The 23162-nt window shown below is 34.4% G+C and overlaps 1 protein-coding gene and 2 long non-coding RNA genes across 7 annotated transcripts; all 3 read left to right on the forward strand.

Moving 5' to 3' along the window:
• The first annotated feature begins 151 nt into the window (after window positions 1–151).
• On the forward strand, window positions 152–5019 carry LOC130954115 (uncharacterized). 2 transcript variants are annotated; one of them, XR_009076184.1, is made up of 3 exons: window positions 152–389; window positions 477–830; window positions 922–5019. It is a non-coding gene; the product is annotated as an uncharacterized LOC130954115 (long non-coding RNA). The 2 variants fall into 2 exon arrangements; XR_009076185.1 differs by having other exon boundaries at window positions 945–5019.
• Window positions 5020–11521: 6502 nt separating this feature from the next.
• On the forward strand, window positions 11522–16468 carry LOC130954116 (uncharacterized). Of its 4 annotated transcripts, XR_009076187.1 has the most exons (19): window positions 11522–11558; window positions 11645–11900; window positions 12009–12497; window positions 12570–12774; window positions 12913–13127; window positions 13204–13272; window positions 13354–13422; window positions 13492–13561; window positions 13650–13736; window positions 13966–14031; window positions 14117–14234; window positions 14366–14431; window positions 14522–15011; window positions 15098–15157; window positions 15389–15517; window positions 15608–15742; window positions 15890–16002; window positions 16073–16166; window positions 16252–16468. It is a non-coding gene; the product is annotated as an uncharacterized LOC130954116 (long non-coding RNA). The 4 variants fall into 4 exon arrangements; XR_009076189.1 differs by having other exon boundaries at window positions 11645–12497; window positions 15098–15184; XR_009076186.1 differs by having other exon boundaries at window positions 11645–12497.
• Window positions 16469–20738: 4270 nt separating this feature from the next.
• On the forward strand, window positions 20739–21459 carry LOC130954259 (PRA1 family protein B3-like). Its single transcript, XM_057880996.1, has one exon. The coding sequence runs from the start codon at window positions 20739–20741 to the stop codon at window positions 21354–21356; it is 618 nt and encodes a 205-aa protein (XP_057736979.1). The 3' UTR covers window positions 21357–21459.
• Window positions 21460–23162: the final 1703 nt, after the last annotated feature.

Raw genomic sequence — 23162 nt, forward strand, 5'->3', positions numbered from 1 at the left:
GTAGTGGATTTTAGATTATATAACTTATTTATATTTTTTTAAGATAGTTATTTTATTGTACTAAGAAAAGAACTTTAAGTACAAAATGACCATTAAGGCCATAAAGCAATAAAGCATTACGAGCCAAAAGAAAATTCCCAAAGAAAGAATACTAAAGTTTCTGAAGAAGTAGAAAGAGAAAGTAATAAAAAATTGAAAAGAGTAAAGTTATTGGGTAAGAAGAAGAGAAGTAGAAAACGAGAACTTCAGTGATTTAGTAGCCTCAAATAAAGTCCATGCCTCGTATATTTCTCATCAAATTTCAGAGATTAGGACAGAATTTTCCCAGCCTCCATCCTTATGCCGTCAAAAATTAATTTATTTCTCGAGTTCCATACTTCCCATAGTAGGTAAGTAGCTTGGCTCAAGTGAAACTTTCAATCTGAGTGCTTCTTGACTTCTTCCACTAATTTCTTACACCAAAACCATGGTTGCAGGTTTGGATTCTTTGGGATGCAACTTGCCAGTGGAGATTGGTTCCAAATTCCTACAATTTCGGAACAAAAAAAGTAGTGCATGAAGAGTATATTATGGTCTTCCACAACGAATACAAGCTTCATCAATTTGAGGAATTCTCTGGTGAAGCTTCACTTTAACCGGCAAGGCATCATGGATCTTCCAAATAAAACTTCAAATCTTCGGTTGACACTTTAGGTTCCATATGGAGTCCAAATCTGTTTTTTAGCAAAACGGACATGTAATTAGTCCAAAGGAGGGTGATAAAAAAATGTAAGCTACTGCATACTCAGTTTTGACTGAGTATTCCCCTGATCTACTGTGAATCCAAATGGGTAATCATCTATGTCTTCTTCTATTTTTGTCTGCAAAATGAGTTGTGCTGTTTCTGGGTTGAAGCTTTCCTGAATCAATCTTGTGCTCTAGTTCCTTGTTGTTCTGGCATGCAGTAGCAGCTATACGGAATAGAGGAGTGGTACCAAGCCAGGGATCCTTTAAAATTCTCGTAGAGGCTGATTTAGAGACCTTGCGTTTCACACCTTTTTCCAACACCTTCCGCTCCTCCAACAGACTCTGCCAAGCACAGGATTACCGAATACCCGAACCTGCTTTCAAGAATAAGGCAAGAAGTCTTTGAAACCCATTCCTCTTGAACATTTCTCTCTGCTCATGGTGTCCCAATTAACCCATTGCATCCTGCGTTCATGTTATTTTTGCCCCCACCAAAATATCATCATCATTTTATGCAACTCTTCAAGTAGAGAATCAAGGACCTTAAAATAGCTTAATGAATAAATCGGAATAGCAGTACCTATAGCCTTGATCAGCACCTCTCTCCCACTAGTTGATAGTAGGTTCCTCTTTCATTGGTTTAACTTCTTAGAGACTTTGTCTTTAATGTAAGAAAAGCAGGAAAGTCACAATTTAGATTTTGGAGCATATTCTTATCAAAGAAAATAGCAGACTTATTATAATTAATTACCTGCCCACTTAAGCTGCTATAATCATGTAGTAAACTGATTAGATTAACACATTTGTTCTAGTTGGCCTTGCTAAATAAAAGAGAGTCATCCGTAAAAGGTAGGTGGTTGATGGTAGGACATCTGCTGTTCAGTCAAAGCCCATGAAATAGGTTATTCTATTCACTCTTGTGGAGTAAGAAGGAAAGACCTTCTACACAAATTAGAAAAACGATAGGGAGATAGATGATCGCCTTGACGAAGCCCTCTAGTCGGCTTAAAGAAGCCAAAGGGACAGTCGTCCAAAATAACAGAATAAGAGCTAGTAGAAACACATTCTTTCATCTAACAAATCCACTTAGCACAGAAACCCAGTTTCTCCATCATAAACCATACAAAATTCCATTCCACCCTGTCGTATGCCTTGCTCATATCAAGCTTGAGAGCCATATCACAATCACCATAAGATTTATTTTTCATAAAATGCATGCATTTGTGGGCTACCATAATATTATCACTAATCAATCTTTCTCTAATAATAAACGCACTCTTGACTGTCGCTGATGATTTGATTCATAAGAGGTTGAAGGCGGTGAACAAGAACTTTAGAAATGATTTATAGAAAACTGTGCTCAGGAATATGGGTCTGATCTGGTTCATTGTCATAGCATTAGAAATTTTTGGAATTAGGTATATCTGGGTGTGGTTGAAGCCTTTGAGGATTTTACTGCCCCCAAAAAAATTCTTAACCACACAGCAGACATCCTGCTTAACTATGTTCCAATAATTCTAAAAAAATCTACCTGTAAATTCATCCTCCCCAGGGCTGCCTCTGGGTAACTGAAAATACTGCGAGTTTGATTTCCTCCTCACTAACCGGTCGAGTTAGGTTTCGGTTTGTAGAGGCTGAAATTTTCCTTTTGAGGCCTTCCAACATTATAGAGGGGTCTTGGGGTTGAACAGTGGTGAATAATTCCTCAATTACATTCTAGTCCTCTCTCCAATAGCTTCAGATGTTGTACACCAATGCCCATCTTCATCTTCAAGCTGCCAGATTTTGTTCTTTCTATTTTGCTGCTGATTTTTGGAGTGGAAGAACCAAGTATTTTGGTCACCCCATTTAACCACTGTATTCGAAATTTTTCCTTCCAATAGCATTCCTCTTGAAGGTAGGCATTTGTTAACTCTTCCTCCAGCATTAGTATCTCTTCTTTGTTCGCTGTCCCCGGTGTGCTTTTCAGAACTTCCAACATGTTTTCAATTCTTTCCATGGCCTTTTGAGCATTTTCAGTACCTGACGCTTGCCAAAAGAATATCTCATATCTTTTGTTTTTTTAATTTCTGAAATAATTAGAACATAGTTGTACCTTCTTCGGTTACCATTCTCTGAGTATCTTTGATAATTCTGTCTATTACTCCCTCTCCGCACCACCTTTCTTAGAATCTGAATCTTTTCTTAATTTGCATGTGCAGATTTAGTAGAAAGGAAAAATAAGAACACCGTTGAACTTTTTTCTAATTAATCTCTCTTGACAGTATCTATTCCACTGTGTGAATTTTTCACCAGTGAAATTCATATCAATCAAGTTACATTCATTGCAAAAATTGACAAAATTCTTAATTGATTGCGGTGCTTTTACTCTTCCTTCCTCTGTTTTATGATTAACCATGATAGCGTTGTAGTCTCTGATAATCATGTACCTATCTCCCAGCTTTGAAATCATCTAAAGTATCTCCTCATATTGATGAGATTGAACCTGGTCGAAACTGTGAATGAATACTCAGTACAGCCCAAATTGCTTGCTTCTCCGAATTCTTCTACGGTAAAGTAGATGTAAAATTCTGCTTTACCTTTTACTTCCACCTTAATCCCTTCCTTCCAAGCCAACGCTAATCCTCCTGCTAATCCCATAGGATTGACACAGACACAATCCTTGAAACTACAATTCCTCAACCTTTCCTCCACAAACAAGGTTTGATGTTTGGTTTTACATAGAAACATCACCTAAGGGAAATAGGATCTCTAGATCCCTTTTATGTTTGAACCCCTAGGGGTTTTTCCTAACCTCGGCAGTTGACATTAGAGTTCTCATGAGACCGTGGGTGCCTTTTTGGGTTGGCACCCTTTTTCCAGTCAACATTTACCACTTCTGCATCACCTTAATTACCCAACAGCACCTCCCTCTCCTCTTCTCAGTCTTCCTTTTAACTCTAATAATGCTACTACTGCCTACTCCAATATATGAGTTCCTTTCTAGATGTTTGAGTTTCTGTTTTTTCTTTTGTTTCCAGCAATAACATGTGAAGCACCCACCTGAAAACTCCTGAATTCTATTTCATTCACCTTTTTATTATTGTCTTGGTTCCTTTCTATTTCTGTAGACCCTCCCATAGCATTTAGAGTTGCGTCATCCTCTGCTACTGCATCTAATCCCTAGGCCTTATTTTTACCAGTGATTGAAAGGTTTGCAAAACTATTTAATAGATTCACTTGGGTAGGTCTTTTACCAAACTATTCTGAACTTCCATTCCTCCTTTTAAGGTTTGGGTTGTTGTTTTCTTTTGAGTTTTCTAGCCTCCACCGCACGCTTATAGCTTTCAGATCACTCCTTCATTTCATCTCTAGTTTCTGATTCTGTCCAAAATTATCAAGATATCTATTGCAATTTCGTGTCTCATGACCAAGAAAACCACAAAAAGTTGCAATAAACACCCAATCGTTCATATTTAAGTAGAATTTCAGAAACAATTTTATCAGGGCTTACCACCTTAATTGATTGACGCAATGGGAGAATAACATTCAAAGACACTCGCACCTTTATGATTTTCTTTCGGTTCCTCATGATAAAGGTATCAACCTCTATCACCTCCCCAAGTCTTTTTCCAATTTTCTTGGCTGCTTCTTTAGTTTTATAGAATTTCGGTAAACCCCATATTTGGATTCACATCGGTGTCCTTGAAAAATCTTCCTAATTAATCTTTATATCTGTCCTTCACCTTCTGAGGTGAATCAGAAATTGTTTAAAGAGCCAGGGAGAGCCAATTTTCACCCTGATCAAATCAACCTCCTTTGCAAAGAAAAATGAGTATACATTTTCTCCATGTGTTTTGATTTGAAACCCTTAGGGGTGATTTCAGATTGCAGTAAACACTCCCTTCAATGTACCCATGTCAAACTCTTGTCCGTCATTCTATGCCCGATTAAGCTCCGTGAACAGTCCTCCATACCTTCCTTTATATCTTCTTCCTCCAGAAACACCAATTTCTCTTCCATATCTTATATGGATTCGGGTATCTTAGATTCTCTCTTTTTACAATTTGATATTGTATGTTACTCACTCTGTTTTTTAACTTCCTAGTTTACGAAACTGAATTTTCATGCAATGGGATTCGCACTCACTCTCATGTACACAAAATTTTAGTAGGGCACACTCACTCTCATGCACACAAAATCCTAGCAGAGCACGTCTTTACAAAACGATAACATTGCATTGTATATATAATTTATTTGTATAATACTTTATATTATGTATAATTTTGATTCTCGAGTAATTTTCTTAGGGTATGTGAGTATGTCTAAAACGAATTCAATAATTATGTGCTTATTGAATAAGCCACACTTATATAAGTCATTAGATTTTATTACATGAAAATCAAAGGTTAATATAAAAGAAGAGTATTGATGGACTCTAATAAATATAGAATATCTTAATACATAAATAAATACTTTGAATGACAATACTTTAATACACAATACTTTAAACGGCAACAGAATTTTTTATTCTTAAATAATTAAATATAAAATATGAGTATTTTTTATTTATTAAAATTAATTATTATGCAAAATTTTTTTATAATATTAAAAAATTATATTAAAATAATATTTTAAATTATAATTAACATAAAAATAAAAAATAATTAAAATTTTATTTTATATTATTTGACAAATAATTAGATTATTATACTTAAAATTTATTAACTAACTGCATTTATTAAAGATATTATTATATAATATAATTTTTTATAAAAATATTTTAAAAATATAATTTATTTAAAATATTATATATAATACATGAAAATATTAATTTTTTATTTTTTTTAATTTTTTTAGAAAAACATAATAAATAATATAATTTTAAGTTAATATTTTCATGTATTATATATAATTTTTTAAATAAATTTTATTTTTACAAATATTTTGATAAAGAATATATTATATAATAATATATTTAACAAAGTAATTAGTTAATAAATTTTAAATATATTAAATTAATTATTTGTTAAGTAATATAAAATAAATTTTATTTATTTTATATTTTTATGTTGTAGTTTAAAAAATTATTTTAATATTATAAAAAATTTTGTATAATAATTAATCTTAATGAATAAAAAATTTATATTTTTTGTATTTATTTATTTATATTTTTTAGAACAAAATTTTTATTTTTATATAATAAAATATGTGATAATACTGAAATAATAAATGAAATACTGAAAATACAATCAATTGAATACTTTAAATAAACCCAAATGAATACACAATTTTCACTCAATTTAACGTAAAAATACACCCAAATGAATACAAAATAGACCCAATTGATCAGAGAAAATACATTCTAAGGAATACAGAAAATACACCCAAAATTAGTAGAAGTAAAATTACCACAATATCATGGGGAGATAGTATACTTCTTCTTAAAACATTTTTATCATTTTTCTGGTTGAGGATGAGGCACATGGCAGATACAATCTAGAAAAATATGCCGAAATCAATTTACATAAATAAACATTGCAGTTAATTTTGGTGTAAAAACATTAATGTTATTCTAATATTACCTCAATTTTTATATAACTTTCTGCTTTGAGTGATGCAAGGTGCATTCTTGTCAAAATGTATTTATCTTGGGCAATCAGAGTGCACACGTTGTCAAACTCATTAGTTCTCCCATCTGCGTATTTCTTCAATTGCGTCCTTCAGATGTAGCACTTCTCTTTCATCTCAGCCGTATTCTGATTTATTCTCGCAGGAGTTTCAAACTTTCCAGAAATTTTTTCGCTACTCTCCTTTTGAATTTGTGGACTTTTACTTTCTGCTTTCACCCCACTTTTTGATATTTTTTTTCTCCAAATCCCCTAATTGTTCTAGCAACTTTGGGGTTTTTGGAGTTTTTTCCATCCCTCCTTCTTGTGTTGACATCTCCTCCTGCGTTGCTGCTTCTTCTTGGCTTGAATCAGTCAAGGCAAGGCTGAATGATGACAACGGATCTGCTTTAGGAACATACGATGCTGTCTGTGCCATCATCATCAGCGCAACAGCATCTTCTGGAACTGCATTATTACGTGATCATGTATAATGTATTATAAAAATAAGAATATACGGATGATAACCAAACATTTATGAACTTACATTTTAGATGGAGTTGGGGGAAGCGTGGGTGTGCTTTCTTCAAGTTGTTTGGGGGGGGTTCAGGAGTGCTGCACGGTACATAAATTTAATCATGATGTAAAAAAACTAGTCCTAGATCAATCGTCAAAATATACACCCCAACAGTGGCAATATACACCCAAACTATAACCAAATATACACCGAACATTATTTATTACTTTTTTTTAATTCCTTCAATTTGTAGCAGAGGGGTTGATTCATTTACTGTCTCAGGTGTTTTTTCATTTTTCGTCATAGAGGTTGTTTGGGACAGTGATAGACAAAGTTGAATCGGAACTCTAAACAAGAAGAAAAATAAAAGGTTAAAATTGACTTTGAAAATAAAAATGTTATAAGGTTGAAATATTTTTGAAAAACTCACATTGCAAGCCCTTCAGATTGTGTCTCTTCCCTCACAACTATTATATTCTCTTCAAACAGACTCAACCTAAAATACACCCCAAGAAAGTAAAAAATACACCCGAATAATTCAAAAGAAAGACATGCTTTGTTTTTTGAGAACTTACATACTTGCAATTTTTGCTTTTTTTCTACTTTTTTTTTCTCGAATAAAACAATAAAGGGTTTTTTTTCTAAAAAATATATATATAGAATTAGAAGTAGAAGGTAATAAAAGAATAAAAGTAACTGTTATTTGAAAGAGAAATTACATGCTCTCTGCCGATTTGTTTACGCTACTTTATTCTGTGTGTCCTTGAGAGGAAGGATCATCACTTCCCAAGTTTATGTCCGGTATTCTAAACATAATAGAGTACATGTTATTCACAAAAATACTATACTATTAAATCATGATAACAAGATTTAATCAAATAAAGATTCTTACGTTTTAGATGAGACATAATGACCTTCGGTCGATCGCAGGTCAGCTTGTTTCTTCCTGCGAAACAAGAAACAATTATTAGCAAATAAGACAGTACATATAATTCTTGTGCAGCAGATTTTTCATTGTTTTCCCTTAAGAATTCATATAATTCTTGAGTTCAGATCTGACAGTACATGCATAAAAGAACATGTTAACAAATATAATTTGGATGATAGACGGTAATATAGCTTAGAAAGTACTGTACCCATGATAGGATTGAGCTTGCTCAGGAGATGAATCCTGCACAATGACATTTTTCTTTTTGGATTGTGTCCTAGGAAAAAAATAAGTATGAATCTGAAATACAAAATTAATCTGATCACAGAACACTATCCAAAGAAGTGCTTACTTTTTTGGTGTTCTCTGAGTCTTTTTCTTTGTTTTTTGCTTCTCCACTGATGATGATTCTTCACTTCTATAAGTTAATCAAAGACACTCTGTTAATACATGAAATCTTGATAATAAACCCAAAGGAAATGAGTAATAATTTCAGAACATTACTCATCAGTTGATTCAGATTCTGAATCAGAATCCTCCTGAATCTTCTTTCTTTTTTTGGACTCCATTCTTGAAGGCAAACAATCATTATTTAAAAACATAATAAAAGGGATAAAATACATCCAAATGAATGCACAAGATACACCCAAAAGAATGAACACAGTACACCCAATTTGATAAACAAAATACACCCAACTTGATAAACAAAATAAACCCAACTTGATAAACAAAATACACTCAAGTGTGTTACTTACTTTTTGGCTTTCTGGTTGGGTTGTTTTCTTGTTGAATACTCTGAGTCTTCCTCAGTTTTAGACTCATAGGTAGAATGGTCACTTTTTGTTGTTTCAATCTCAGATGATGATGTTGAACTTGCCTTTTTTTTTTATTTTTTTTGTTTCTTCTTTTGTTTCTTTTTTCTTTATTTCTTTTATTTTTTTTTCTTTGTGTCGGCCATCTTTACAATCCCCTGAAACATTAAAAATTTTAGTTAGCAGCATTCAGGTAAATAAAATACACCTAAGATATTTTGTTCACTTATCATATGATCTTCTATTTCTGTCCTCATTCTTTCAACCAACTACTCCTTACTCTAGTTAGCAATCCAGGGTTCTGGAGGTCTTTCTGCCCTATTCTTGTCTTTATTTTTTGATAAATGAAAGTAAATTATCATCAGGGTAAAAAGGCAGCCATCAATTGCCTTTTTCTTTTTCACCTTGTAATTTGTTATGCCCTTGATGATAAAATTCAAAACATGTCCTCCCCAGTTCCGCTCTGTTATTGTGTCCATCTTGAAAATTGGGGCCAGGTGCACATGTGAGTTTTTGTTTATTGTCGTTGGTAACAGGAACGCCATCTGTATATAGAGGATGAAAATCCTCTTGAACATGAGGCGCCCCTGTTCATTATCAACGGCAATAGCCATCATCTCATCTGTCAAATTTTTGAGCGTCTTACCTTGGAATCTTCTAAAAATTTGTTTGTCATTTTCAGAAAGATCCTTATAATTGACTTTCTGAGGAAATAGATCTTCTACAAAAAGAAAAACAACATAGTATGAAAATCAGTTTAAATACACCCAAGAATCAATTGAAACACACCTGAATATGGCTCATATACACCTATGTTTGTAGCGAGTTACCTGATGCATTGATGCCAAGCACAACCCCTATTATTTTTGGTTTTATTTTAAATGAACCGTAGCCAGTTTTTAGTCTGTTTTTCCCTAGTTTAAAGGAGTTAGCCAACTCCCTTAATATTTGGTGATGCACCCTCAGCGGCAGGATGCGTATTAGGCCGTCAAATCCCAAATTCCTAACTATTGTTTTCTTCTCCTCACTCATGTTTCTGAATTTCTCACTTAACAAATGTGTTGCACACTTAAGGTCTTTGGTTTGCTGTAAACAAAGCAAAGTAAAATTATAGTCAGTTATATTTCTATTATATAAAACTGATTTCGCCTAAGACATATATTTGTTCTTACATTTTTTTCAGCTTGGTTTCTGCCTGCCATTGTTTCTGAAATGAAAAATACACCCATAGATATAAGTAAGATACACCCATAGATATGAGTTAGATACACACATACATATGATTCAGATACACCCATAGATATCAGTCTGATATTACTCAAACATGCATTAACATACAAGGTCAAGCAACATTACAAGGTCAAGTAATATACACCCATGGACAAGCAAATATTAGAACAGTTGCAACTGATCACTATATTACAGTATATCAGTTCAGAAATATACATCCAACAAAATACTCCATATACACCCACCAAATCAAGTAATATATTTCCAAAAATCAGTTATTAGAAGAACTAGAACAACAAGAACAGTAACACCTAGAACAACTAAGAAGAACAGTATAACCTAGAACTAAGAATAACACTAAAACTAGAACAAGTAGAACATTAAAAACTGTAAAATCTAGAAGAACGTAGAGGAGCAGTAAAATCTACAACAACGTAGAAGAACAGTAAAATCTAGTTCTTCGATTTTGAAATGTGAAAAATATACAGGATGAGTAAAATAGTAACGTAACGTACCTTGAGTATTATAACTTTATTTTTTTTTTGGAGATTCTTGATCGAGAGTTCTATGTTGTGTTGATGGAGAGTTTGAATCTTCGCGACGATTGCTATCTCTGTCGTTTGCAATGTTGCTCGAAAATAAAACGGTTTTGTTTTCTTCGAATGGCTTGGAGAAGTGGAAGAGTGCGCCATTAAGAAGCGATTTTCGCGAAGCGCGAGTGTTGAGTGGAGCGCTTGAATGTTACGCTCCATTCAAAGTAATTCAGTGCGCGTGTGCAAGGAGGGTGGTCTAGGAGCTTGTATGACTTGTAGGGCCTTTTTGCTTGTATGTGTAGCAGGCCCTACAAGTCATACAAGCTCCTAGACCACACTCCTTGCACACGCGCACTGAATTACTTTGAATGGAGCGTAACATTCACGCGCTCCACTCAACACTCACTTAATGGCGCACTCTTCCACTTCTTCGCGAAAATCACTTCTTAATGGCGGACTCTTCCACTTCTCCAAGCTATTCGGAGAAAACAAAACCGTTCCATTTTCGAGTAACATTGCAAACGGCAGAGATAGCAATCGTCGCGAATATTCAAACTATCCATCAACATAACATAGAACTCTCGATCAAGAATCTCCAGAAAAAACAAAGTTATAATACTCAAGGTACGTTATGTTACTATTTTACTCATCCTGTATATTTTTCACATTTCGAAATCGAAGAACTAGGTTTTACTGTTGTTGTAGGTTTTACTATTCTTCTACGTTCTTCTTGGTTTTTACAATTTTTAATGTTTTACTTGTTTTAGTTTTAGTGTTATTCTTGATTCTAGGTTATACTGTTCTTCTAGTTTTAGTGTTACTGTTCTTGTTGTTCTGGTTCTTCTGGTAACTGATTTTTGGAAGTATATTGCTTGATTTGGTGGGTGTATATGGAGTATTTTGTTGGATGTATATTTCTGAACTGATATATTGTAATATAATGATCAGTTGCAACTGTTCTAATATTTGCTTGTCCATGGGTGTATACTGCTTGACCTTGTAATGTTGCTTGACCTTGTAATGTTGCTTGACCTTGTATGTTAATGCATGTTTGAGTAATATCTGACTGATATCTATGTGTGTATCTGACTGATATCTATGGGTGTATCTAACTCATATCTATGGGTATATCTGACTCATATCTATGTGTGTATCTTACTGATATCTATGGGTGTATTTTTTATTTCAGAAACAATGGCAGGCAGAAACCAAGTTGAAAAAAATGTAAGAACAAATATATGTCTTAGGAGAAATCAGTTTTATATAATAGAAATATAACTGACTATAATTTTGCTTTGCTTTGTTTACAGCAAACCAAGGACCTTAAGTGTGCAACACATTTGTTAAGTGAGAAATTCAGAAACATGAGTGAGGAGAAGAAAACAATAGTTAGGGATTTGGGATTTGGCAGCCTGATGCACATCCCGCCGCTGATGATGCATCACCAAATATTAAGGGAGTTGGCTAACTTCTTCAAACTAGGGAAAAACAGACTGGAAACTGGCTACGGTTCATTTAAAATAAGACCAAAAACAATAGGGGCTGCACTTGGCATCAATGCATCAGGTAACTCGCTACAAACATAAGTGTATATGAGCCATATTCAGGTGTGTTTCAATTGATTTTGGGTGTATTTGAACTGATTTTCATACCATGTTGTTTTCCTTTTTGTAGGAGATCTATTTTCTCAGAAAGTCAATTATAAGGATCTTTCTGAAGATGACAAACAAATTTTTAGAAGATTCCAGGGTAACGCTCAAAAATCTTACAGATGAGATGATGGCTATTGCCGTTGATAATGAACAGGGGCGCCTCATGTTTAAGAGGATTTTCATCCTCTATATACAGATGACATTCCTGTTACCAACAACAATAAACAAAATCTCACATGTGCACCTGGCCCTAATTTTCAAGATGGACACAATAACAGAGTGAAACTGGGGAGGACATGTTTTGAATTTTATCATCAAGGGCATAACAAATTAGAAGGTGAAAAAGAAAAAGGCAATTGATGACTGCCTCTTTGCCCTGATGATAATTTACTTTCATTTATCAAAAAATAAAGACAAGAATAGGGCAGAAAGACCTCAAGAACCCTGGATTGCCAACTGGAGTAAGGAGCAGTTGGTTGAAAGAATGAGGGCAGAAATGGAGGATCATATGGTAAGTGAACAAAATATCTTGGGTGTATTTTATTTACCTGAATGCTGCTAACTAAAATTTCTAATGTTTCAGGGGATTGTAAAGATGGCCGACCCAAAGGAAAAAATGAAAGAAATAAAGAAAAAAGAAAAAAAAAAGAAACCAAAAAAAGGAAGGCAAGTTCAACATCATCATCTGAGACTGAAACAACTGAAAGTGACCATTCTACCTCTGAGTCTGAGACTAAGGAAGACTCAGAGGATTCAACAAGAAAACAACCAAAACAGAAAGCCAAAAAGTAAGTAACACACTTGGGTGTTTTTTGTTTATCAAGTTGGGTTATTTTGTTTATCAAATTAGGTGTACTGTGTTCATTCATTTGGGTGTATTTTATCCCTTTTATTATGTTTTTAAATAATGATTGTTTGCCTTTTAGAATGGAGTCAAAAAAAGAAAGAAGATTCAGGAGGATTCTAATTCAGAATCTGAATCAACTGATGAGTGATATTTTGAAATTATTACTCCTTTCCTTTAGGTTTATTATCAAGATTTCATGTATTAACAGAGTGTCTCTGATTAACTTATAGAAGTGAAGAATCATCACAAGTGGAGAAGCAAAAAACAAAAAAAGACTCAGAGAATACCAAAAAAGTAAGCACTTCTTTGGATAGTGTTCTGTGATCATATTAATTTTGTATTTCTGATTCATACTTGTTTTTTTTTCCAGGACACAATCCAAAAAGGAAAAGACCATTGTGCAGGATTCATCTCCTGAGCAAGCTCAATCCTATCATGGGTATAGTACTTTCTAAGCTATATTACCGTCTATCATCAAAATTATATTTGTTAACATGTTCTTTTATACATGTACTGTCAGATCTGAAATTGGAACTCAAGAATTAGATGCATTCTTAAGGGAAAACAATGAAAAATCTGCTGCATAGGGGTATGTCTTGTTGGGGTGTATATTTTAGATTTTAGGGGTATTTGCTAATAATTGTTTCTTGTTTTGCAGGTTTCTTGTTTCGCAGGAAGAAACAAGCTGACCTGCGATCGACCGAAGGTCATTATGTCTCATCTGAAACGTAAGAATCTTTATTTGATTAAATCTTTTTATAATGATTTAACAGTATGGTATTTTTTTGTGAATAACATGTACTCTATTATGTTTAGAATATCGGACGTAAACTTGGGAAGTGATGATCCTTCCTCTCAACGACACACAGAACAAAGTAGTGTAAACAAACCGGCAGAGAGCATGTAATTTCTCTTTCAAATAATCATTGCTTTTATTTTTTTATTACCTTCTACTTCTAATTCTATATATATTTTTTTTTTAGAAAAAAAGCCCTTTATTGTTTTATTCGAGAAAAAAAAAGACAGGAAAAAAAAAGCAAAAACTGCAAGTATGTAAGTTCTCAAAAAATAAAGGCTGTCTTTCTTTTGAATTATTCGGATGTATTTTTGACTTTCTTGGGGTGTATTTTAGGTTGAGTCTGTTTGAAGAGAATATGATGGTTGTGAGGGAAGAGACACAATCTGAATGGCTTGCAATGTGAGTTTTTCAAAAATATTTCAACCTTATAACATTTTTATTTTCAAAGTCATTCTTAACCTTTTATTTTTCTTCTTGTTTAAAGTTCCGATTCAAGTTTGTCTACCACTGTCCCAAACAACATCTATACTGAAAAATGAAAAAACACCCGAAATAGAAAATGAACCAACCCCTCTACTACAAATTGAAGGAACTAAAAAAAGGTAATAAATAATATTGGGTGTATATATTTGGTTATAGTTTGGGTGTATATTGCTCCTGTTGGGGTGTATATTTTGACGATTGATCCATGACTAGTTTTTTTACATCATGATTAAATTTATGTACCGTGCAGCACTCCTGAACTCCCCCAACAACTTGAAGAAAGCACACACACGCTTCCCCCAACTCTATCTAAAATGTAAGTTCATCAAAGTAAAATCAATGTTTGGTTATCATCCTTATATTCTTATTCTTATAATACGTTATACATGATCACGCAATAATTCAGTCCCAGAAGATGCTGCTGCACTGATGATGATGGCACGGACAGCATCGTATGTTCCTAAAGCAGATCCGTTGCCATCATTCAGCCTTGGCTTGACTGATTCAAGCCAAGAAAAAGCAGCAACGCATGAGGGGGCATCAACGCAAGAAGGAGGGATGGAAAAAACTCCAGAAACCCCAAAGCTGCTAGAACAATTAGGGAATTTGGTGGAAAAAATAGCAAACAGTGGGTGAAAGCAGAAAGTAAAAGTCTACAAATTCAAAAGGAGAGTGGCGGAGAAAGTTATGGAAAGTTTGAAACTCCTGCGAGAATAAATCAAAATACGGCTGAGATGAAAGAGAAGTGCTACATCTGGGGGACGCGATTGAAGAAATACGCAGATGGCAGAACTAATGAGTTTGACAACGTGTGCACTCTGATTGTCCAAGATAAATACATTTTGACAAGAATGCACCTTGCATCACTCAAATCAGAAAGTTATATAGAACCTGAGGTAATATTAGAATAACATTAATGTTTTTACACCAAAGTTAACTGTAATGTTTATTAATGTAAATTGATTTCGGCATATTTTTCTAGATTGTAACTGCCATGTGCCTCATCCTCAACCAGAAAAATGATAAAAGGTTTCAAGAAGAGGTATACTGTCTCCCCCCTGATATTGTGGTAATTTTACTTCTACTAATTTTGAGTGTATTTTCTGTATTTCTTAAGGTGTATTTTCTCTGATCAACTAGGACTGTTTTGTATTTATTTGGGTGTATTTTTTACGTTCAATTGTGTGTAAGTTGTGTATTCATTTGGATTTATTTAAAGTATTTAGTTGGATGTATTTTCAGTATTTCATTTGTTGTTTCACAATTGTTGCAGAACATGGTCATTGCGAAGCATCCAAAGGGGGAATTCATATCACCTAAAACCAATAAATAATTTAGGGTGGAAGAATACCCAATGTTTATTCCCTTCATAAATGCAAAAAAATTAACATCACATCGATATGTAAGTTTCCATTTGTAAAATTTGTTAGTACTATTCTTTACTTATATGCCAAATAAAATAAAACACTGTTGAAATGTCGCCATGTTTTAGATTTTTGCATCTATTTGCCACTCAAACCATTGGTGGTTATGGCTGATTGACACAAGAAAGTGGAGATTTTATATACTTGACCCGGTACACACGAAATGTCCAGCCGATGACAGAAAGGAACTTAATAAATTCATTGTAAGTTGGCTCTATGTTCTTTATTTTAATAGTTAGGTGTATTTCAATTCAATATAAGGTGTATGTATGTTTTGCTTTGGGTGTAAGTATGTTCTCCTTTGAGTGTATTTCCTTTGGGTGTATTACTGCTTTGTTTTGTTTTTTAAGGGATATGTAATTTCAAGAATGAGAGTATATGCTGGCGGGGCACCTCTGAAGAGAAAGGAGAATGAGAAGAAAATTAGAGCACCATACGTTAACATCTCAGGCCAAAAGGCAAGGTATAAATTTGTGACTCTGAACATTAAACTTTCCTAAATGAGATTTGTAATTTATTTTCTTCGTTTTCAGTTATAACTGTGCTATTTACATTATGAAGTGGCTTGAGTTAATTGAGCCCGAAAACATTAAAAGGGCAAAGTATGAGTGGGATAATTGGACACAGGTAACTGTCTTTAAAACTATATAACTCTGTATTACTTTACTGAATTAATATTGTTATTTAAACAGAATATACTTTTTAATTGTAGGACGAGGTGGACCACTATAGAGTAGAATATGCTTCCCGGGTACTATTCAGTGAAATGAATAAAGACAGAGCTGAAGCAATTAGAGGGAGTAATGCAATAAGACTGTCCAAGCCATCCTCAGTATTATTGAGTCCATTTTGTCACATAGACTCTAATGATATAGAAACTGAGTAATGTAACTGCTAGTTAGTTTGTAAATTGAACACATGGTGTAAAAATTTGCCAATTATAAACAACTTCTATTCAATGAAATTTTTTTCCATAGTTAAAATGTCTGTGCTGTTAAACTGTTTGTGCTGTATTCAAAAGCTCTGTATTACAGGTGGTAAAATATGAAGAAAAACATCAAGCCAGGTATAAACACAAATTATAAAATTTTACACCCAAGGAAAGTTTAATATACACCCAAGATTGCTTAATATACACCCAAACTTCTATCCCCCTAAACCCTAAACCCAAAACCCTAAACCCTAAAACCATAAACCCTAAACCATAAACCCTAAACCCTAACATCCTAAAATCCTAACACCTAAACCCTAAACCAATGAAACTACTATACACCCAAATCAGTAATTTTTTAACATAAATAGCATATTGTGAAGTATATATATCTATATATAAGTAAAATCTGAAATACAAGAAAATTCATAAATACACCCAAAATAATACTGCTTTTACACCCACATTTTGTAACTATACACCCAAAGAGTTATTCACTGTTGCTAATACCCTTAATTGATAATTCATCACACGTATTTGATATTGGTTGGAATTTGAATGCACCACTGATCCAGCATCAAAAAGGTTTAACTGAATATAACAAACTCACATATTAGCTAAACTATTAACGACAAAATTAAACTCAATTACCACATATTTAAAAACATCACTTTTACCTCGTTTAAAGCTTTCATTTTCTTCTTCTTTGAGGCATTTTTAATCTGTTTGTCCAACTTTGAAACTTGCCTATTTTTTGGACGTCCTCTTGTTCAAATCCTTGGAGGACTCTGAAGCTCGTTAACGGATTCCAAGTTGGCGTCTTCGTGAGATAAAGAAGATGTCCCATTCCTTTTGGCTTTCAATTCTTCCATCTCAACCATGACGGTATCGTACGCACGGTGCAGAATTGCAGTCAGTTCCTCCGATTCTGATGCAAATTCGCAAATATTTTGCGAAAGAAAAATCAATTCGTCAAACCTCTTGCTTCTTGGCTCCAACAATGGCTCGTCGTGGCTGCTCTTGATGTGTGTGTGTCGCCTCTTTACCTTCTTGCTCCATCGTTCCAGTATATATTTAGGTGACACTTGGCTTACTTGTTCAAAGCTTAACACGCTTAGTACGTGACGGCGCAGTATCCCTTTTGACTCGAATAATAAGCATTGACATTTTACCTCGGTTGCTACTGAGTCGTAAGTAACCACAAACTTATTGAATATTGAGTTGGAAACTTGTTCTCCAACTTCGTATACTGAATAGTCTAGAGCGGAATTCGTTAATCTAGTTTTGCAATTCTCCTTTCCTCTTAATTGTGCTTGGACTTCCCTAAACTTTTGATGAGTGCACAAATCTTGAAACTGAGCTTCAATGGAGAATTTGGTTGCACACGGTATGACCGTATGAAAATCTGCAGCATCTGATTCTCTCTCTGTTTGCACCCTGCTTCCGAGGCAATTATCGTATTGTTTGACAAATTGAATAAGCGAGCTATTCCGGGTAATAAACTAGTTAAAAAATGAATGCATGCTCTCGCTCCTTTGTGTCCTTCTCATCCCTACCCAGAAATGGTGATCCAAATATATTGAAACCCATATATGACGGTCTTCATAGAGATCTGCAGAATACACCCATAAACAGACTATAAATACACCCGACGTAAATTTAAATTACACCTCTGCTGCAGATTTTAAACAAACATTACCTGAAAGCCACTTGTCCACAAGACCAAAATTCAACAGAAAATCATTCCAGTTCCTATCAAATGAGTCTTTACTATGAGAGTTCTAAACAACTTGGCTCATTTCTTGTTCAATTTCTGTATGTCCCTTGTACCCGTTTAATTTGCTTGGAATCTTCTTCATGATGTGCCAAATACACCAACGATGAATTGTTGTTGGCATACAGGCCTCTAAATCCCTTTTCATTGATGCACATTGATCGGTGAGGAACACTTTCGGAGCATTTCCTCCCATGCAACGAAGCCAACATTGAAATAACCATTTGAATGATTCAATTTCTTTGTTTTTCATCAAAGAGCATCCAAGAAGTGTTGACTGACCGTGGTGATTCACCCCGACAAAAGAACCACAAACCAAATTATACTTGAAACAAATTACCATAGTGCAGAATAGAAAATCATTAGGTACACCCAACAAATGCTTTTTATACACCCAAAAAACAACCAATATACACCTCTACTATGGATTCATAAAATTACATTAATTTAGCATCATAAACAGGAACAATTTGTTACCTGTTTGTATTGTAGGTTGTGTGAAATAAAATAACGTCTCTGAAATACTCAAAGACAGCTCTACTTCTTGCATCGGCCCAAAATGCCAGCTTAATCGATTGATCCTCCTCGAGTTCAAGCTCAAAAAAGAAATTCTGATTCTTCTCTTTCATTCGTAACAAATATTTTCCAAATTCTTTTGCATCTTCTTGTTCAGAAACATTACGCACTTCTCTCGTAACGTAATTCCTCACATCCTTTTCAATAAAATTTAACTCGCGGTGACCCCCGGCAGCCGCAACAAATGATTGGTAAGTTTTATTTGGTCTAATAACAGCCTCCTCGTTATTCTCTATTGTACGACAAATGGACATGCTTAGTTCCCTGTGCTGTTTGAGCATCTCTGCTTTACTTGGATAGCAGGGGTGTGAATGATCCAACACAACCTTTGAAATGATCCAAGCACCAACCTCCTTCAATGAGTGTATATAAATTCTTACAGGACAGTTTAAACCGGCTGTCGGATTCGTCTTCTCGGTCGGAGATATTTTAGATTTCTATTTTTCCTCTCTGCTACATGTAATTAATTGATTCTTAATATCGTTTTTCTTCCTATTTGTGCTCCGAACTCTTGTAGAAAAACCTGCAGCATTGGCGTAGTTCCTGTAAAATTTTCCAACATCTTCAAGGGTGGTAAATGTCATTCCAACCTTCGGAACAAACTGGTCATGAACAACAGAGAGATGCTGCAGAATACACCATGTCAAAAACTAAAAATACACCCAATCATTGCTGATATAATACACCCGAATGGCAACAACTCAACTAAAATGACAATAAAAGCCATAAACTGTAAATACACAGACTGCAGAATACACCATGACAAAAAATAAAAATACACCTAATCATGTCTGATATAATACACCCGAACGACAACAACTCAGCTAAAATAACAAAAAAAATAATAAACTGTAAATACACATGCTGCAGAATACACCATGTCAAAAACTAAAAACACACCCAATCATGTTTGATATAATACACCCGAACGACAACAACTCATCTAAAATAACAGAAAAAGTCATAAACTGTAAATACACCCACACTTCCCGTAAAAATACACCAAAAAAGTTCTGATGTACACCCAAGCATCTGCTATAAATTCCAGATAATCAATCAAAACTAATACATTAGATTCAATCCACAGATTTATGTTCACGCGTTAGTTTCACAATCAATGTTCACGAATTATTCAGCTACACAATGTTATACAAATTACTGCAACAAAATTCAGAGTAATCGTATGTAAATCAAACATCAGGAACTTCGTTAGATACAAATTCATAATCCACTTCGCCCTGATTCAGCTGACAATCTGAGGTTGAATAATCCATTATCTTCAAAACGAGTTCAAACTTTGATTTCAGAAAACAAAAAATCGAATAGAAAATGAAGCTGGAGTTACAGAGAAAGAAGAACGAGAAGAAGAAGAACGAAGAAGGAAATAAGGAGAACGAGCAAATCTAGAAATAAGGAAAACGAAGAAGAAAACAAATCTTTTAAATTTGGAAGTTATATATACGCGAAATCTTTATATAGCGCGTGTATGGGACGTAACCCTTGTAACGCATTTTAGATTTTTATTCGTTAATTAACTTGTAAAGCTAATGACTTATATACAGAACTTTTCTATTTTCTTAGATCTACTCTTACTCACATATTTATCTAATTAGATTCGTTCTTTTAAATAATTATTCATGTCATAAAATATAGAATATTTTTAATCTATCATCTTAAATTATGTATATTTTATTTTAAATATTAAAATGGTATAGTAATAACCAAAAGTAGTTCTTCATGAATAACCCTCTTGACAATACCATGCAACTTTCCCGAATCATCGTCCCTGGACACCACGGAACACGCCCTTCTTCACAACATCAATAATAATTCGTCGTTCTTCACTCTCCACTGCCCTCCCCATTTCTTCAACACTGTGCCAAACTACTCGCGCCATTCGGAGATTCACGCGCCTCCAATGGCCGAATCGCCTCCTCTCCCAATCTCCACTCCACACGCCCACACTGCCCCAGCCACTCCCCCGATCGCCACATTCGCATTCCGCGCCTTCATCTCCAGCCTCAGCTCCTCCCTCCGCCAAGGCTTTTCCGACCGCCGCCCCTGGTCGGAGCTCCTCGATCGGAGCTCAATTTCCCGACCCGAATCCCTCTCCGACGCATACTCCCGGATCCGCAAGAACGCTTCCTACTTCCGCGTCAACTACGTAACCCTAATCGCACTCGCACTTGCTCTCTCACTCGTCACTCACCCTTTCTCTCTCCTCGTGCTTCTCTCTCTCCTCGCCGCGTGGTCCATCCTCTACCTATTCCGCCCCTCCGACCAGCCACTCTTCCTCTTCGGCCGTACCTTCTCCGACCGGGAGACCGTCACCGCCCTCGTCGTCCTCACCGTCTTCGTCGTCTTCGTCACCAGTGTCGGTGCTCTCTTGATCTCCTCCCTCACCGTTGGTTTAGCCGTCGTGTGCTTGCACGGCGCGTTCCGTGTACCGGAGGATCTTTTCCTTGATGACCTGGAGCCTCGCAATGCCGGATTGCTCTCGTTCCTCGCCGGCGGTCCGGCCGGTTCGCGCTTGTGAGCATAGGGTTCTGGATTGTCTCGGAGGTTTTGTTCTGATTAATTAGTTGAACTTGTAGCTTCTATTCATTTTAGGTAATTGGTAATTTTCTTCTTATACCACATATATGTAGATGGCAATTATTGCAACTTGACAAGTTTTATGATCTCAATTAATGAAGTTTTGATATCATTTTTTCTTTATTTTTTAATGGCAGTATTGTTGTCTTCTAGAGTAGCAGTTATACAGTGCAAAAATACAATGCGCCAAATTAGTTACTATTATTTAACTTATTTTCATGTGTATTTTGTATTCTGACATTGACATTGGGGCTAGTTTTGGTTGGATCCTTGTTGGAGTGCTCTTTATGCAAGACAGAAAATGTACTACTTTTTATTAATTTACTTATCTTGCAAGGGTTGAGCAGATAAATTGCTGAGGCAGAGCTTCTTGTTTTGGGAAATCGATGAGTTCTTGTTGTGGGAGATTATTGTATTAGTAGATGCTGTAAGCACTATTATTAGTTCATGTTGTGGGAGATTAGGGTAGGGTGATAATTTGAGTATACTTAGGTTGGTGGTGGCTTCATCTTGTGTCTGGTTTGATGTTGAGAAAGCACATACTATGGTTTAAAGGGTAAAAATATAATTGAGTATTTCTAAACTTATTTTAGCATATTTGAGTAACATTAATCATGATTTTTCTTTTATTGTTTATCAAACCATGGTTTGGACAGAAGTAGTGAACAAAGGAAGTTGTTTCTTGTTTTGTTATTAGAACAAATTATGGTTTGCAAAGTGTAAATCAAAAGAAAATGTCATGAAAACTGTGGAAAAGTAAAAAATGGAGATTCAGTACAATCTTCCTGAACGGGAAGAATAGGGACGAAGACGGAAAGAAGTTTGGAGTTCCGGCATGGGACAACTTTTCCCTGCCTCGCTCTATTGACATCTCTACTCACTCTATTGACATCTCTACTCATTATGTGAGAGATCTTTAATAATTTTCTTTCAACATCCTAATTTAAAATATAAATAAATTAAAAAATTCATAATATTATTATATTAAAAGAACTTGTGTTAGTTTTTTTCTTATTTTATACATATAATAACCTATTAGTAAATGAAGTGTCTCAATTAAGTTTTAATATCAATTTTATCTAAAATGTCATAGTTATGAAATCTGAACTGGATTGACTAATTTGGCCAGAAAACTGAATTTTTAATCAGTCTAATTTGATGTTTTAACCATTCATGCAGCTAAATCAGTTAAACTTGATAAATTTGATAAATAAATATATATATAATATTGTAATAATTATATTACATAACCAATATCAAATTATTTTAAAATATTGTATTAATTAAGTTTATTTAAATAATTCTACTAATAATTTAGTGATTGTGATCCAATAACTCAGCATTAATCATGTTGATTAATAGTCCTGGTATGATAATTTGATAATTTAAATAAGTCCGAATAAAATGAGAGTGAAAACACTTCACCTGTACTAGTGTTGTTTAATTGTAATTCTTGACGTATAATGGGCAAAGCCAACCCGACAACCGAACACTATTCTTTTACCGAAAACGATGCGAATCTTGGGATGGGGCTCAAACTGTCATGGAGGACCTCAACCAGCAAGAATCAAGTTTTTTAGACCGAAAAAAAAAAGAATTTAGTTATCATTAAATTGGGATAGTAAAATTTATATATATATAATTCATGATATTATATATTTTATGTAATAGAATAACAAAGAATAACAACACATAAAAAATATTAATTTAATTATGTCTTAATTTTTATTTTATTTATTTAATAAAT

The sequence above is a fragment of the Arachis stenosperma genome, chromosome 10 (genome assembly GCF_014773155.1).
Source record: "Arachis stenosperma cultivar V10309 chromosome 10, arast.V10309.gnm1.PFL2, whole genome shotgun sequence".
In the NCBI taxonomy this organism is placed as follows: domain Eukaryota; kingdom Viridiplantae; phylum Streptophyta; class Magnoliopsida; order Fabales; family Fabaceae; genus Arachis; species Arachis stenosperma.

Coding starts and splice junctions, on each gene's coding strand:
- LOC130954259 (XM_057880996.1), top strand. CDS start 20,739: ATGGCCGAATCGCCTCCTCTCCCAATCTCCACTCCACACGCCCACACT.